At 32.3% G+C, this 15,432-nt stretch overlaps 7 protein-coding genes across 7 annotated transcripts; 4 read left to right on the forward strand and 3 right to left on the reverse strand.

Moving 5' to 3' along the window:
* The first annotated feature begins 494 nt into the window (after positions 1–494).
* Positions 495–3,254, forward strand: BX664DRAFT_327193 (uncharacterized protein). The gene is made up of 12 exons (XM_051544371.1): positions 495–617; positions 672–819; positions 915–1,002; positions 1,103–1,320; positions 1,422–1,557; positions 1,632–1,761; positions 1,819–2,043; positions 2,116–2,274; positions 2,357–2,457; positions 2,558–2,620; positions 2,683–2,839; positions 2,942–3,254. Exons 1-12 carry the CDS (start codon positions 533–535, stop codon positions 3,193–3,195), a joined length of 1,764 nt encoding a protein of 587 aa, XP_051403996.1. The 5' UTR covers positions 495–532; the 3' UTR covers positions 3,196–3,254.
* A 232-nt stretch (positions 3,255–3,486) lies between these two features.
* BX664DRAFT_327200 (dienelactone hydrolase) lies at positions 3,487–4,876 on the forward strand. The gene is made up of 7 exons (XM_051544372.1): positions 3,487–3,601; positions 3,666–3,679; positions 3,734–3,845; positions 3,934–4,025; positions 4,107–4,287; positions 4,373–4,406; positions 4,526–4,876. The coding sequence occupies exons 1-7, from the start codon at positions 3,527–3,529 to the stop codon at positions 4,744–4,746; spliced, it is 729 nt and encodes a 242-aa protein (XP_051403997.1). The 5' UTR covers positions 3,487–3,526; the 3' UTR covers positions 4,747–4,876.
* Positions 4,877–5,293: 417 nt separating this feature from the next.
* On the reverse strand, positions 5,294–6,297 carry BX664DRAFT_327203 (helicase C-terminal domain-containing protein). Its single transcript, XM_051544373.1, has 4 exons — positions 6,109–6,297; positions 5,993–6,033; positions 5,882–5,888; positions 5,294–5,798 (listed from the first exon to the last, which is right to left on the reverse strand). Exons 1-4 carry the CDS (start codon positions 6,269–6,271, stop codon positions 5,614–5,616), a joined length of 396 nt encoding a protein of 131 aa, XP_051403998.1. The 5' UTR covers positions 6,272–6,297; the 3' UTR covers positions 5,294–5,613.
* Positions 6,284–9,882, reverse strand: BX664DRAFT_258614 (uncharacterized protein; the record flags this gene model as incomplete). The annotated part of the gene is made up of 19 exons (XM_051540556.1): positions 6,284–6,379; positions 6,442–6,554; positions 6,682–6,730; positions 6,801–6,892; positions 6,970–7,043; positions 7,116–7,184; positions 7,277–7,311; positions 7,377–7,458; positions 7,546–7,576; positions 7,657–7,764; positions 7,826–8,070; positions 8,151–8,230; positions 8,316–8,452; positions 8,549–8,605; positions 8,686–8,766; positions 8,835–8,971; positions 9,040–9,082; positions 9,166–9,260; positions 9,347–9,882. 19 exons carry the CDS (start codon positions 9,880–9,882, stop codon positions 6,284–6,286), a joined length of 2,160 nt encoding a protein of 719 aa, XP_051403999.1.
* A 769-nt stretch (positions 9,883–10,651) lies between these two features.
* On the forward strand, positions 10,652–11,373 carry BX664DRAFT_293478 (Sybindin-like protein). The gene is made up of 3 exons (XM_051542048.1): positions 10,652–10,889; positions 10,960–11,063; positions 11,132–11,373. The coding sequence occupies exons 1-3, from the start codon at positions 10,768–10,770 to the stop codon at positions 11,314–11,316; spliced, it is 411 nt and encodes a 136-aa protein (XP_051404000.1). The 5' UTR covers positions 10,652–10,767; the 3' UTR covers positions 11,317–11,373.
* Positions 11,355–12,036, reverse strand: BX664DRAFT_293483 (thioredoxin-like protein). Its single transcript, XM_051542049.1, has 3 exons — positions 11,911–12,036; positions 11,729–11,835; positions 11,355–11,666 (listed from the first exon to the last, which is right to left on the reverse strand). The coding sequence occupies exons 1-3, from the start codon at positions 12,027–12,029 to the stop codon at positions 11,479–11,481; spliced, it is 414 nt and encodes a 137-aa protein (XP_051404001.1). The 5' UTR covers positions 12,030–12,036; the 3' UTR covers positions 11,355–11,478.
* A 198-nt stretch (positions 12,037–12,234) lies between these two features.
* Positions 12,235–15,235, forward strand: BX664DRAFT_293484 (uncharacterized protein). The gene is made up of 7 exons (XM_051542050.1): positions 12,235–12,243; positions 12,303–12,410; positions 12,483–12,609; positions 12,684–13,337; positions 13,417–13,698; positions 13,761–14,510; positions 14,596–15,235. Coding segments are annotated over exons 1-7 (2,385 nt in total). The 5' UTR covers positions 12,235–12,241; the 3' UTR covers positions 15,058–15,235.
* Positions 15,236–15,432: the final 197 nt, after the last annotated feature.

The following is a 15,432-nucleotide window of genomic DNA, read 5'->3' on the forward strand; positions in this document are numbered from 1 at the left end:
TGGCTGATGGGATGGATGATGGATTTATGAACAATATAAATTCTCTTTGTTTTTTGTTGTAGTTTTCTTCTTAATAATCTTAGCTAAATCACTCGTTTGATGGTTTTCGCCATCAAAAATCTGTTTTTTTTTTTTTTTTTTTTTTTTTTTTTTTGCACTGTTTCTCATCACTCTTTTTACACGTAGATGAAAACAATGTTGATGAACAAGTATTGACTGCCCTTTATTTTTAATATTCTCAAAAAAAAAAAATTTATAAAACATTCTTTCTTGGTCTTTTTATTTTATTTTTTTTTTTCTTTTGATTTCTCCTTTTGTTATGTGACATTCGTACACTATCTTGATATACCGGTTTTTATCATCCATCGTACAAACCTGACTATGATACCAAGAAGTAGGAACTCAACATTCCTCCCAAATGCAACAAATTCGAATTCCGGTATAAAATCTCAAAGCGAATTGACTAGGACCTTGCTTCGCTACTGTTTTTTTTCTTTTTTTCTTTCAATCTTTTTATTGCAAACTATTAAGTATGTCGGCTCATAGAAAAAAACCATTTAGTGGCAAAAAGAAGAAAGCACAATTACAAGAAAAGAAAGCTCGCAAAGCAAGAGAAGGTAAAAAAGATACAAATTAAAAAAAAAAGATGCTTTAATCTTCACTCTCACTAGGTTACTGGCTTGACGAAGATCGACCTTCCAATATTCAACATGCCTCTAAATCAATACCTTCATTATCCGAATCTTTTGTATCTTCTAATGATCAAACACCAACCTGTACTGATTTCGGTTTGGATAGTAGCAATCCTCGAACAAAAAAGTAAGTAAAAAAAAAAAAAAATAGGTGGACGATTTATCTAGAACCGCGTCGTTTGGTATCTGATTGACTATTTCTCTTCCTGTTGTATAATATAGATTGCTCTCATCTTTTGAAAAACTATCACCGAAAGCCATTGAACAAGCCCGTTTGAAAAGCATGCAACCCTTCCATAGACTTGAAAAGGTATACAAAAATAATAATAATAATAATAATTAAAAATTGAATACAAATTGTAATCTTAATTCATTGATTTATATTTATTCTCTTATGTCGATTCGATTAGACTTCATTAGAAGTAAGTGTGGAACAATGCAAGCCATCGATTGGATTCCCGGTACGACCACAATGGAATTATGAAATGACCAAAGAACAGGTGGAACAACAAGAAGAAGAATATTTCCAGGCATGGAAACGATCAGTTTACGAACAATATGGTGATGATCAACAAAATGATAGACAACTTAGTTGGTTCGAACAAAATTTGGAAGTCTGGCGACAATTGTAAGACTAGGATTAAAATGATAATAAGAATAATAAAAAAATGAAGAATATAATGATTTGAGTTTGTGATCAACTTAACCTTTTTTTTTTTTTTTGATTAGGTGGCGAGTACTTGAAATCAGTGATGTGATTCTATTAGTAATGGATATTCGAAATCCATTGGTACATTTCCCAGTTTCTCTTTATCATTATGTAACAAAGAAACTTCAACGTAAAATGGTTGGTGTCTTCAATAAGGTAAAAAAAAAAAAAAGGGTATTCTAAGCATAAATTCAAAACTGAGCCCTATATTATTTTAATGGGAATGTTAGGTTGACTTGGTTTCAGACTTTACAGTTTTTGCCTGGCAAAAGTACTTTGAAGAACAATTCCCTGAACTCCACTTGGCGACATTCAGTTGCTACCCAAATGATGAAAAACTTATTGATGATACAACTACATGTAAGTTATAAAAGAATCATATGATCTTTTTTTATCTTTCTATTAATTTTCTTTCAGATGCCTTGAAATCAAGAGTGAAACGACCAAGGAAAAGATATTATTCTGCGCAAGGTGTACGGGATGTCCTGAAATGTTGTAAGGATGTACAAGTAATCAAGCATGGTGTACATGTCGATTGGCAAGGTTTGATACAACGTTATAGTGACAAGACAATGAATCATGATGATGATGATGACAATCAAGATGATGATATTAGTGATACTGGAAGCACTGCTGGTTTAGGTAAAATAAAAGATATATATACATATATATGATATCTATTCATTCATTTGGGTTTTACTTTATTATCAACAGAGGACGAGTTTAGCGGCATTTTGGACATCACTCAACAAGATATTACACCACATAAGGATTACATCACCATTGGACTTGTTGGTCATCCCAACGTCGGGAAAAGCAGTTTGATCAACAGTATTATGCAACGTACTGTCGTCAGCACAAGTAGAACTCCTGGTAAGTTGGTATACTAAAATTTACATTGTTTTCAAAAATGATACACATCTGATTTATTTTTTATCATCTTCTTATCAAAAAGGACATACCAAACACTTTCAAACTATCCACCTATGTGAAAACGTTCGTTTATGTGATTCTCCTGGCTTGGTCTTTCCATCGCTTTTACCAAGATCCTTACAGGTAAAAAAAAAAAACTTAGAATACAGCATGTAGGTTTTATTTATTTTGGAAATAACATTTCTCTCTTTTTTTTTCAAATACATTATGTATGTTATTTTAGATTTTATGTGGTATGTATCCTATATCACAAGTACAAGAACCTTATAGTGTTATCCAATATCTGGTAATAGAAAGTTGTTCCATTTTGTAAAATTACAGTGTCTCATATTTATTCATTTTTACTAGGCTGAAAGAATCCCTTTGGAAAAAGTATTGTCTCTCACTCCTCCAGATCTGGAAAATGCTCGTATGACACAATGGACTGCATGGATGATTTGTGAATCATATGCAGATCAACGTGGATTTTATACTGCTAAGGCTGCTAGACCTGATGTCTATCGAGGTAAGTATTCTCTAAAAAAAAAAAAAAAAAGTATAGTATGATCGTTCATCTCACCTTCATACACACATACACATACACACACTCTCTCTCTCTCTGTAATAGCTGCCAATGCTATACTTCGACTTGCAACTGATGGTCGGATTCTACTCTCATTTAAACCACCTGGATTCTTCTTCACAACGAAATACGAAAAACTGAAAGTACAAGAAGCGGACGCCAAACAAGAATATTCTCCTACGGATAGTAATGAATCTACGGATGACGACTACAGTGGTACTGATGACAATGCCAGTGACAAAGGGGCTATCACAACAACTAGTGGCCAGTATGCAGTTTTAGGATTAGATCATGAATGATGATTAGTTTAGTCTCGTTTTGATAATAAAAAGACAAAATGTTCGCCAACTTTGAATTTTTTTTTTTTTACACTTCCTCATTGTTTTTCTTATCATATCATGTTGTTTGATTATATATATTTAACGGGTTAATATGTCGCTTTTCAACTACTGTACGAAAGGAGAAAAGAAAAGGTATCCAAAAAAGGAAAAGAGCAAGCATTGCACCGGCGAAAAGCAATTCCGGTGTCACAAATGACTAAAGAAAAAAAGTAGCGCGCTCCTATTTTGCCTGCTAAACAATTTCTCTGACTTTTTCTTTTTTTTTTCTCTTTATCCAATATAATTCATCATGGTTTTACCTTTCACTGTACTTAAATACGAACCCAAAACCTCTGTCCAAAAGATTGACGGTGCTGCTCTTATTGTAAGCTTATTTATTTATTGTAATAAACGCGTTTACTCACTTTTTTTTTTATTGACTTCAATAGGTTCTACAAGAATGGTAAAGTCACTTTTATAAAGTTTCATTGCTAATGGGGTTTATTTGTTCTTATAGGTGGGGTATCAATGATACTATCAAGGCTCATGCCCAACATGTCTCTGACGCTACTGGTCTTCATGTTGTACTTCCTGATTTGTACAAAGGCAAAGTTGGATTGACTGCAGAGGTAAGAACAAATAGATAATAGAAAATAGAAAAAAAATTATATAATAGAAGTGTGTCAAAATAATTTGCCATCTTTTGATCACAAATAGGAAGCTAGTCATTTGATGAATCATCTAGACTGGAAGGTAGCTATTCAAGAACTTGAACAATTGACAAAAGAACTTCGTACTGAAGGATACACGTACGTATTTTTTTTTTTTTTTATGATTTACCACAATTTATGCAAATCTACTGATTTCTCTCTCTCTCTATATATATGTAGCAAAATCGGTGTGATGGGTTTCTGTATGGGTGGTGCCTTATCTTTAGCACTTGCCTCTCATGCTGCTCAAGTAGAAATCCCCATTCAAGCTGCTGTTGCATGTTATGGTATTCCACCTGATAATTTTGATGTTACCAAGATAACTGATGCTACAGCCATTCAAGGTCATTTCGGTGGAAAGGTAATCATATATATATATATATATATATATATATATATAGTGATTTGGAGATTGATGATCCTTTTTTTTATTTTATTTTAAATAGGACACTATGGCTGGATTCAGTGATCCTGCTGCAGGTAACAAAGTTCTAATGGAAAAGGGAGAGAAAAAAAATCAAAATAAGACATGTTTGTATTCATCATCCTTTCTTTCTATCATTTTTTTTTATATTTTTATTTTTATTTTTTTGTTATAGTGGATGAACTCGAACGCAAGTTACATCATCTCAAGCATGTTACTCTTTATCGATATCCTGAACAAGGTCATGCTTTCTTGAATGAAGATACTTGGGCGATTCAAAAGAGAAAGGAACTTGGATTTGTTAGCAAGGACATTGATCCCAAATTGGATGAACAATCTGTACGTGAATTGGCTTGGTCAAGAATCACAGGTTTTTTAGTATCACATCTCAAATAGGTTTGCTAGAGTAGTATAGTTTATGGAACCTCCCGTAATCCTTTTATTCTTCTCTACCTTTTACTTTTTTTTTTCTTTTTTTGCGACTGATAACATATAATAAAAAAAAAAAACTCGTTTGGACTAATTATTTTATAATCCTTACAACATGGATTCCTCTAGCGTTACAACTATTTTATCTTGGATTATAGAGTAATTGATGATTAGTGATTGATTAGTGATAGGTTACAGTATTGATTGATAGTGAGAAATGCATGTTGGATAGTGACAGATAGATAACGATGAAATTTCTGATCGATGATGATGGGTGGTGAATATAGGAAATGGGGTAATTTTATCATCTGTTCCATTGGGATTGACAATATTATAGGAAAATCGTCCATGATCATATGTCCAATTTCTGACATTTTTTTTTTTCCTGATGTAGCAGGTTCTTCATGCTTTCCTTTTTTGTCGATGCATGTTCCTTTTTTTTCCATCGTCACAAGCATTAAGACTCCGTATGATAATGTACATAAAAAGGTCTTTTTTTTTTCTTTTCCTTTTTTTTTTTTTTTTTTTCTTTATCATAGTAGTATCTGCCTTAGATCCTTTGTCAATAGTCTTATTTTCGAATATGACTATACTTTATTGACTGAGCTTGAGTCATTCAGATACAAGACTACTTATACCTCCATCCGGCTCCTTTTATATAGATAAAGCATTCTTTTCAAGAATAGGATTTAGTAGACTTCTTTTCTTTAAGTCTACTTTATCTTTGACTTTATGTTTTGGAAACTTTTGGGGACAATTTATTTCTGTTTTTATTATAAAATCAATGTAAATGAAAATATTCAAATATCTATGCTATAATACATATCTATATATCTACTGGTCAATGTCTACATTGTATCCAAATTCAATGTCCATTCGTCCTTGAACAAATGTCTGCAAATCCTTTATAGCCTTGTCGAAACCTTGATCATGTATCTTGCACAATTTGCGGATCCATTTCGATAGTCCTTCGATATTCTTCTTTTCGTTGAATCTTTCCTCCAGTAAGATGATAGCACCTAAAAAAGCAAAACAGTGTTATAAGCCACCCGTTGTCGAAAAACACTCCGCAGTTCTTTTTTTTTTTTTTTTTTTTTTTTACCCCAATCCTACAAAAAGAGATCATGAAAAAGAGTTTGAGTCAAATGAAGCATCCTATGTCTTTATGTGTGTATTTTTTTTTTTTATATTCTTTCTTTTTTTTTTTTATTACCTTTTTGTGACGAATACATCGACCCAATGCTTGATTTATAGCTAAAATAAAGAGAATGTCAATTGGTTGTCATAAATACCATTAATGTTCCCCCCCCCCTTTTTTTTTTTTTTTACCTCGATATCCTTGAATTGTATACCAATCATCACCACTGATGATCCTTCGTGAGGGATAGCGCCTTTTCTTATTGTCGTTGTATGATCGTTTTAATGATACTTGAGTATCTTTTCTATATATATAAAAAAAGGAAATCATATCAGTGTATAAACATTTATGCATTTGATCGTTCTTTCAGTACAAGTTTGGATAAGGAATGCCGATCGCTACTACTGCCCGACAATCATTGTTGCTAAAGTCGATTCCTTCACTAATTTTGCCTCGATACACCTAATAAAAATGATAATGAATAATTATTTCATAAATCCATCTCTTGTATCTATTTTAGTTACAGCAAAAAAGAGTGCACCAGTACATCCACTAGACTGTTGTTCAGCTTGTTTCACCGTATCATAAAAACCTTGAAGTTGAGATTGGAAAGTTTGCTTATTGTCACCTTGAGGTTCTGTAGTGATTCATCAACCCAAAAATAATAAAATAATAAAATAATAAATAAATAAATAAATAAATAATTAAATAGGATGGCGTTATCAAATCCATAACCATTCTCAGGTAGAGATGAAAAGACGTACCTATATAGATGACCTTTTTTGCTTCCAGTTTTGAATAAGCACCCGTGGCCTAGAAGAGACGATAATCAAGTTAACCTATCTTTATTTGCCATCATTAGATATATCTTTTCCTGACTCACCTTCCATCGTTTGATAAGCTTGTCTAGAGTTGAGTAAGATGGGACGAAACATAAAACACCAAAGGGAACAGTGTCGACAATGTGTTGAAGAGCTATTCAAATACAAATATCAGTAAATCTGGTTCAGACTATAATATCATCCTCCCTCTCCAAAGTATACTGATCTTACCTTGACCGATATCATCTTGGTAGTTGAATGTTTCTACAACAGAATATACCCCTTTGAGATGAGTACCATTTGGACTATAGAGAGAGAAAAAAAAAAGAAGACATGTTAGTTCATAGTTTCATAAGAAAAGGTGTTGTTCAATTTACCCAACAGGAATAGTACCAACCCATACTTGAGATGAATCAATGACATGATTGGCTTCAAGTACACTAGTGCTAGAAAGTAAATGTTTAAAAGAAAAAACAGTATATAGCGACGGTTAGTACTCTCTTTCTCTCTTGTACTGAGTGATTTCATTTTTACTTACAATTTTGTATCTAGTTCGGTAGCAAAAGTATCTAGCTAAAAAGAAAAAAATTGAAAAATATTAGAATCTCACTAGTTGATTAAATCATTCTCTATTTTACCGGAGACAAAGTACCACTAGTCAAGATCATCGAGTGTGCAACTGAGGAGAGTTCCTGAAAGACGACACCAGGGTCATGACACCTATAAGAACAGACGATGAGTGGAGTTCTTTAAAGTAATATATACATATATACATATATATATATATATATATATATTTTTCCTTACCAAAATCCAAGTTTATATACCCAAGAGGCATCTAATGAATACAAGCTACTTGTTATATAACAAAATTATATATAAAAAAAAAAGAGCCATATCCAATTTGAATTTGCTTACCCTTAACAAAATTGGAAGCCTTGTGTATCTTTTTGATCAGAGCCATGCTGTAATCAAATGATCGATCAAATCCATCTTGGAATAAAAAATTGAATACCATAAAGAGTCCTACAAGTCCATTGGTTGAAATATAGAGATAAATATTACGTTTGAAGTGTTCTACTATTACCATCTAATTGTCGAAGTGCCCAAGTAGTGATACATTCTCTCGTATGCTTATCATGTCCTTGACTACTGCTGCCACCACCATGACCAATAGATGCAGTTGTTGATATCGATTTGTCTTCAGCCTCGTTCATGATTCTTTCTGTATGTGCCTTGATATTTTTGTACGCCGGTTGGATAGAGCTTTCAAATGTCGTGGGATTGATATGCAACTCGGACAATTTGGATATAATCTGTGCACCGGACCATCTAATTGAAAGATATTGAAAATGTTATTTAGTATGATCCTTTTTTTTTCATATCAATCTATTGATTTCTTAAGAACATACATATGAACATGCTTTTCGTATTCCTTGATAGAATATGAGTTATTTGGCTCTATAATCCATTCCAATAAAGTATCCACAACCTAATAGATAAATAAATAAAGAGCAAAAAAAAAGAATGGATGAGTACAAAGCTTGACATGACATAAACTACTCTATTTAACTTACAAACAGAACCGTATTATGATCATTTGGTAATTGTTGCCCCCGAATAACTTGATTGAGTTCCTTTTGTATTCGTTTCAGATCAGCTTCAGTAGTTTCGAATGACCCTGCAGATCGAGCTATATCTTCAATATTATGAGCTATCGATAGAGAGATAGATGAATGGAAAAAAAGGTAATTTTGATCAGGATCTGACTCTTTTTTTTTTTTTTTTTTTTGTGTGTGTGTGTCTATACCTTCATCGAAAATAATAATGTTTCCTTCCACCTTGATATCCATGATTCTTCTAATGACTATTTTGGGTATTAAAAAATATATAAAAGTAAAAATGAATAGATGCTATAAGTAAGCTTTTCTTTTGTGTGTGTCATACTTGGATCAATCACATAGTTGTAAGGACAAAAGATAATTTCAGCATTTTCAAACAAGGAACGTGTAGCGTAATATGGACAACCTATAAAACAAATAAAGAGATACGTTATATCTGTCATCGTATTATATCAAGCTGTGACAAAAAATTACCTCTAGTGGATTTTCCCAATTTAACAATATCTTCAATATCCCAAAGTGCTCTATTGCTTGGTCGTACAGTGGCATGACCTAAAAGTTGATTTGTCTGTCTTGCATATACACAGCTGGCGGTATCCAATAAAGATGTACTAATACGAATATATGTATATATATAAAGATGAGCGAATCATGAGTAGGGAAGAATGAATTGTATTACCAGTCATCATTCTTGTTAGCGGATTTTGATACTTTGGGGTGAACTGTATGCAACTAAATTGATTAGATTTTCTTTCTTTCTATCTTGTTTACTTAATTCCAAAACTTTTTTTTTTTTTTTTTTTACCACAAAGTTGTTCTCGACTACCAAGCACTGTCATTCTAGGTCTATAATTTGTCAGTTCTTTCAATTCACCAATCAGTTGTTCAATTTGCTTGTGCCTAGGAACAAAATCTGAATGTTATCATTCTCCGTATGATCCTTAACCTTTCTTTTTTTTTTTCTTCTTCTTCCTCTTCCAACTTACGTTCGACTACAGACATAGATCTTTGGTATCTTTTCAAGACTTCGTTGTATTGCAGAAGATTGACTGGAACTTGTTATTGAATTTGATACTTTTGATATTCCATTGGTAGTATGCTTTTCATCAAGCAGGTGATTGTCATCGTCATCATCATCGTTTTTGTTGTTGGTATTGTCACCTATTGAACCCTGATATAAGTTTGTGCTCTTTTCTAGTATATCAGGCGTTGATGATTTTGTGTCTTTTTGTAACCGTCGACGTTTGACTGTCGGGATAGGTTGGAAATCATCATCATCTTCAGTAGACTTGATAGTTTGTACATTAGTAATAGCTGATAATTCGTTTGACTTTTTCTGTTGCTTTTGTATGACAGGTAATCTGCTACATGTTTCTATATAATCATTCCAGGCTTGTCGACTAGCATTTTGTTCTTGTTCTTGGGCCTTTTTCAAGTTATCATAGGCAATTTGAACCTGATGTTCCCTCCAAGCTAATAAAAAAAAAGGTAAACAAAAGAATGAATGAGTTTCTTTTTGCATACAAGTAAGATCTAAGGTACCTATTGTCGCACAAAGTAATGCAAGTGATTTCCCAGAACCTAATAAACAAAAATGAGTGGGACAATAATCTAAGGTTGCTTTTGATTCTTTCTTTTTTTTTTTTCCCCCTTTTTACCAGTAGGACTTTCGAGTAAAGCATTATCTGCATCCTTCAAAGCTTTCAAGATCTATACAAAATATAAATATACATGAAGGGTCGAATTCATCATCAAGTTACATTCGTTTAATACCTTTGCCATCATTTGGATCTGTGCAGGATCTATAGAGTAAGTATATATAATATAATAAATGAATTATCCCTTTATATCCTACATGAACTTACAAGGTTGGAAAGGGAATCGTACAGGAACACCAGAAATAGGGATAATACGCCATTGGGTTTGCTGTTGAGGAATAGGGGTATATGGAATGGATGTTGTCGATTGAAAATCAATAGTTGTTTGTTGTAATGTCTTCTTTTTATTGACCTTTGATATATATGATCCCTTTGCCATAAAATGGTATTGTATAAATGGTAAAATGGGGAAAGAGAAAAAAAAAAAGAAAAGAAGCGTGTCGCGAGACTTTTTTTAATAAGTTTTCGCAGTCCGTCTTGGATAACATTTCAACTTTCGTGTCAGTGCTGTTGATCTTTTATAAATAGATAACCTCTTTATTCATATTTTGATGAAAATTCAAATATACGTATAACAGATAGATCTATATCTAGATTTGATTACTAATGATCCCAATTGACAATCAATACGCTCTCGCAATCCAAAAGAGGAAGAGAAAAAAAAAAGGCAACTACATATTATTTCATATTCCGCCTTTCTTTTTTCTCTTTCTTTTTCTTCTTCATACATACTTTTTATATATATATTTATGATATATTCTCTTTACATTGTCAACAAAGCAGGTGGACTTGTTTATCAAAAAGATTTTTCTGATAACCTTGCAAAGCTTTCAAGTAATGAATATCTTGTACTAGCTGGTACTTTTCATGGGTAAGTTTTATACAGATATACTATTTTTTTTTTTAATTCACCTTTGTTATATCATTTTCTTGTCAAATAGTGTACACGCCATTACTTCCAAGATATCACCACTTTACAATTCATCAGGTATCGAAATGATAGAAGCTGAAAAATTCAAATTATACTGCTTTCAAACATTGACTGGTAAGATGGATTTTTTTTTTTGTTTTTATATTATTATTTCATCTAACCTTTTCTTTTTTTTTCTATAGGTTCAAAGTTTCTTCTGATTACAGCACCTCAACAAAACAATGTCGATCCATATATGAAACGTATTTATGATATTTATAGCGACTTTGTTATGAAAAACCCATTCCATACCCCTGAAATGCCTATTCGATCTGACCAGTTTGACCAATCCTTATTAAAGCTTATTAAAAATATCAATGGTCCCTGATAGTTATATATATACACATATTACAATAAAATTATTATTATTTTGAAAAAAAAAAAACACTTTTATTTGACATAAAATAATCTACAGTAATATATAAAGGTTGTAAAAAAAAAAAGAATGAAATATGTGACGAAAGATCAAAAAGGAATAATCATGTATAATCTAAATAGAATGAGGGTTTGAATGGAAAGGTGACCAAATACCACGTACACTTTCAGTTGTAGAAATAACAGGTTTCTTGGTAAGGTTCTTTAATTTTTCACCACTAGAATCTCGAAGTAAGTTGACCTTGTTTGCAATTTCATTGGGTGCCATGTTTCGTGTGCAAATAACCTTTTCTCGTCCGTTCACTATATATAATAAATTACATATTAGATCATAGATACAAATTATTCAATATGAACAAACTTACAGTATTGTCCACGAATAATAGGATGATGGGCTTTTCGTTGTTGTACGACAATTTCAATATGAGGATTTTCTTTAGCAAATTTGGCGAGATCCTTCTTGATATAATTCCTAAATATAAAAAATGTCAGATTTTCTATTGGATATCAAAAAAAAAAAAAAAAAAAAAGGAAAAAAAAAACTTACACCATGCCCTTGTTACTACCCCAATGTTCACAATAGTTAAAAACAAGTTTTCGACATTGAAGTATAAAAGCACCAGTTCCGTTATTTGTTGTTGATAAAAGTTTGTTGGGTAATGACATGGTAGACTGAGGAAAAAAAAAAAAAAAAAAAAAGGAAAGAAAAAAAAAGTTGACCCTGCCTAAATGGTTGACTGAAAATAAAGTAGGTTCTTGGAGAGCCCAAAATACCAGCGATGTGACTATTTTTACCTAATTTCAGTAAGAGAAAGGTTACTTTTTTTTTTTTTTTTTTTTCCTTTTTCTTCTCTTTCTTTCTCGATTCAAACTATTCAATGTAAGTTTTATCAATTTGGATCAAATAAAGAATATATTGATAACATTTACTTTATGTAGGTCTCGTTTGATTATCAAAAATTTACCAAAAGATCTGACTGAAGACAAGTTTCGAGCCCACTTTGCAAAGAAAGGTGAAGTAACCGATGCAAAGCTTATGCGAACAAGGTAAGAAAAAAAAAGATTTTTTTTCTTTAGATTTACTTGTTATTCAATTTTTTTTTTATTTATATATCTTAGTTCGGGTCAATCTAGACGATTTGGTTTTATTGGTTATCGATCGAACAAAGTAGCAGAAGATGCTTTGAATCACTTTAATGGAACATTTATCAATACCTCAAAGATTATCGTTGAAAAAGCCATTCCTGTAAGAACCTTTTTTTTTTCTTTTAGTTTATTATAACATAAACAAACTATATTTACTTTATTATTATTTTGTAGTATGGTTCAGAAAATATACCACGTGGTTGGAGTAAATATACAGAAGGAACTTCAGCTCATGCTCGCCTTACTGGTGCCAATAAACAAACTGCTAGTAAATCTGAATTCCAAGTTGAAGAAACTGATGCCTTTCGAAAACAAAAAGAAAAATTGATCGAACATATTAATCAACTTAAAGCTGATGAACAAGATCCAAAGTTAAAGGAATACTTGGATGTTATGACCTCACGTTCAAAAGGACAAACTTGGACAAATGATGATCTAGCTACTCTCAAATCCTATACTGACTCCAAACTTTCTCAGGATCAAGATACTCAAGTAATGAAATCTACTGCTGCTGCCATTCATGATTCTGATGATGAATTATATGATGAATTACCTTCCATTAAGAAAGATCAATCAACGACCAAGAATATCGATAATAATGATGAGGATATTGGTGATGATGATGATAACAATAAGGAAGACACAGAAATGGTAGATAATGATGATATTCCAGAAAGAGCCAAACAAATCATGGAACAAGAAAACAAGAAATCGGATGATATCAGTTTGATTGAAGATACTGGTCGACTATTTCTTCGAAATCTCCCCTATTCGTGCTCAGAAGAAGATCTTCGGGAAACATTCTCAAAATATGGACCATTGTCCGAGGTAAGAAATGATTGAAAAAAAAAAAATAGAGTACATGATATTGATGACGAAACTGTAATGTAATTTGTCCTATTTCTAGGTTCATATGCCCATTGCAAAAGATACAAAACAACCCAAAGGTTATGCTTATATCCTCTTTTTACTCCCTGAACATGCTGTTAACGCTTATAAAGAACTTGATATGAAGGAATTCCAAGGTCGACTTTTACATATTTTACCAGCAAAAGAAAAACCAGTATCCAAGGAAGAAGAAATCTATGGTATCAATGGATCAAAACTCAGTGCGGTCAAGAAGGAAAAGGAACAAAAACGAAAAAATTTGGCTGGAAATGACTTTAACTGGAACTCATTGTATATGAGTGTAAGTTCAATATATATATAAGAAAAAAGGTTTGAAAATTGACATATATTTATTTATTTTAGAGTGATGCTATTGCTGAATCCATTGCTGATCGTCTCGGTGTTGCCAAATCGGATATCTTAAATGCTGAAGCTGATAACGTTGCTGTTCGATTGGCCTTGGCAGAAACTCAAATCATTTCAGAAACCAAGGAATTCTTTGAAACACATGGCATCGTACTTGACACTTTTGGTAAGAAAGAACGTAGTGAAACAGTGATTTTGGTCAAAAACATTCCTTATGGTACCAGTGAAGAAGAATTACGAGGTCTGTTTGGTAAATTCGGTGAACTTGGACGTGTATTGATTCCTCCTGCGAAAACAATGGCTGTGGTTGAATTCTTGGAACCAAGCGAAGCTCGTCGTGCTTTCCAATCGTTGGCTTATCGTCGATTCAAGGATACATTGATTTATTTGGAAAAGGCACCTATGGGAATTTTCAAGGATAAATTTGATCTCTCCAGTTCTGATGCTAAGAAAACGAATGCAAAGACAATTGATAACTCTTCTGCTGATATATTACAACTGAAATCAAGCGCCAACAACGATGATGAAGATCTTTCTGCTGTGGCCACCTTATTTGTCAAGAATCTCAATTTTGAAACAACTGCTGAAGGTTTACGCAAGGTATTTGCTAGTATTGAAGGATATCGATCTTCTCGTATCAATGTCAAACCCAATCCTAAGAATCCAAGTAAACCATTAAGTATGGGTTTTGGTTTTGTGGAATTCAACAATAAGAAGAACGCTCAAAAAGCTTTAGATGCCATGCAGGTAATAATAATAATAATAATAAAAAAGGTGAAATAGGAATGGATTTTTTCATATCCTCATACTTTTTTTTTTTTTTGATCTATAGGGATACAAACTAGATGGTCATGCTCTTCAACTAAAATTCTCTCATCATGAAGCTAATAATAAAAAACAAATCAAGACGGAGAAAATGGATACTACCAAGTTGATTGTACGCAATGTACCATTTGAAGCAACAGCCAAAGACTTGCGTGAACTCTTTAGTGCATATGGACAATTGAAATCATTACGACTACCCAAGAAATTCAATGGTGGTCATCGTGGTTTTGCATTTTTGGATTTTATGACGAAACAAGAAGCCAAGAATGTCTATGAGCACATGTCTAGTATCCATTTATACGGTCGTCATCTGGTGTTGGAATGGGCGGAAGAAGATGAAGGTGTCGATGCCTTACGGGAAAAGACTGGAAAACATTATGCAAAAGAAGAAAGCCATGGTGGAAGAATCAACAAGCGACAAAAAGTGGATTTAGATGATAAAGATGATATGGACGCCATGTCTGACTAGTTTATTACTATTATTATTGTTATTTTTTTTCCTCTCTCTTTCATTCATCACTGTATTTATTTAGTTATTATTATTATCTTTATTTAGCATTTTATCATTTATTATTATTATTATTTTACAAGATCATTCTCTTCATCAACATCATTCTTTGTATTCAATAAAATTCTTTTTTCATTCATCATGCTACCATTTCTTTTACTTGTTTATCATTATTATTATTACGATTATCAGATGAATAAAAAGTGGATCATACACGGTCTTTTTCACCGTGACAAAGCCATTGCTTTAATGACACCAAATTAACATTTATTATCGCTTGGACATGAAAGTTGTTAATGCAAACTGTCCATCCTATATGCTTTTGTATATCAGTAA

This window comes from Halteromyces radiatus, assembly GCF_025201355.1.
Source record: "Halteromyces radiatus strain CBS 162.75 chromosome Unknown BX664scaffold_2, whole genome shotgun sequence".
Classification (NCBI taxonomy): Eukaryota; Fungi; Mucoromycota; class Mucoromycetes; order Mucorales; family Cunninghamellaceae; genus Halteromyces; species Halteromyces radiatus.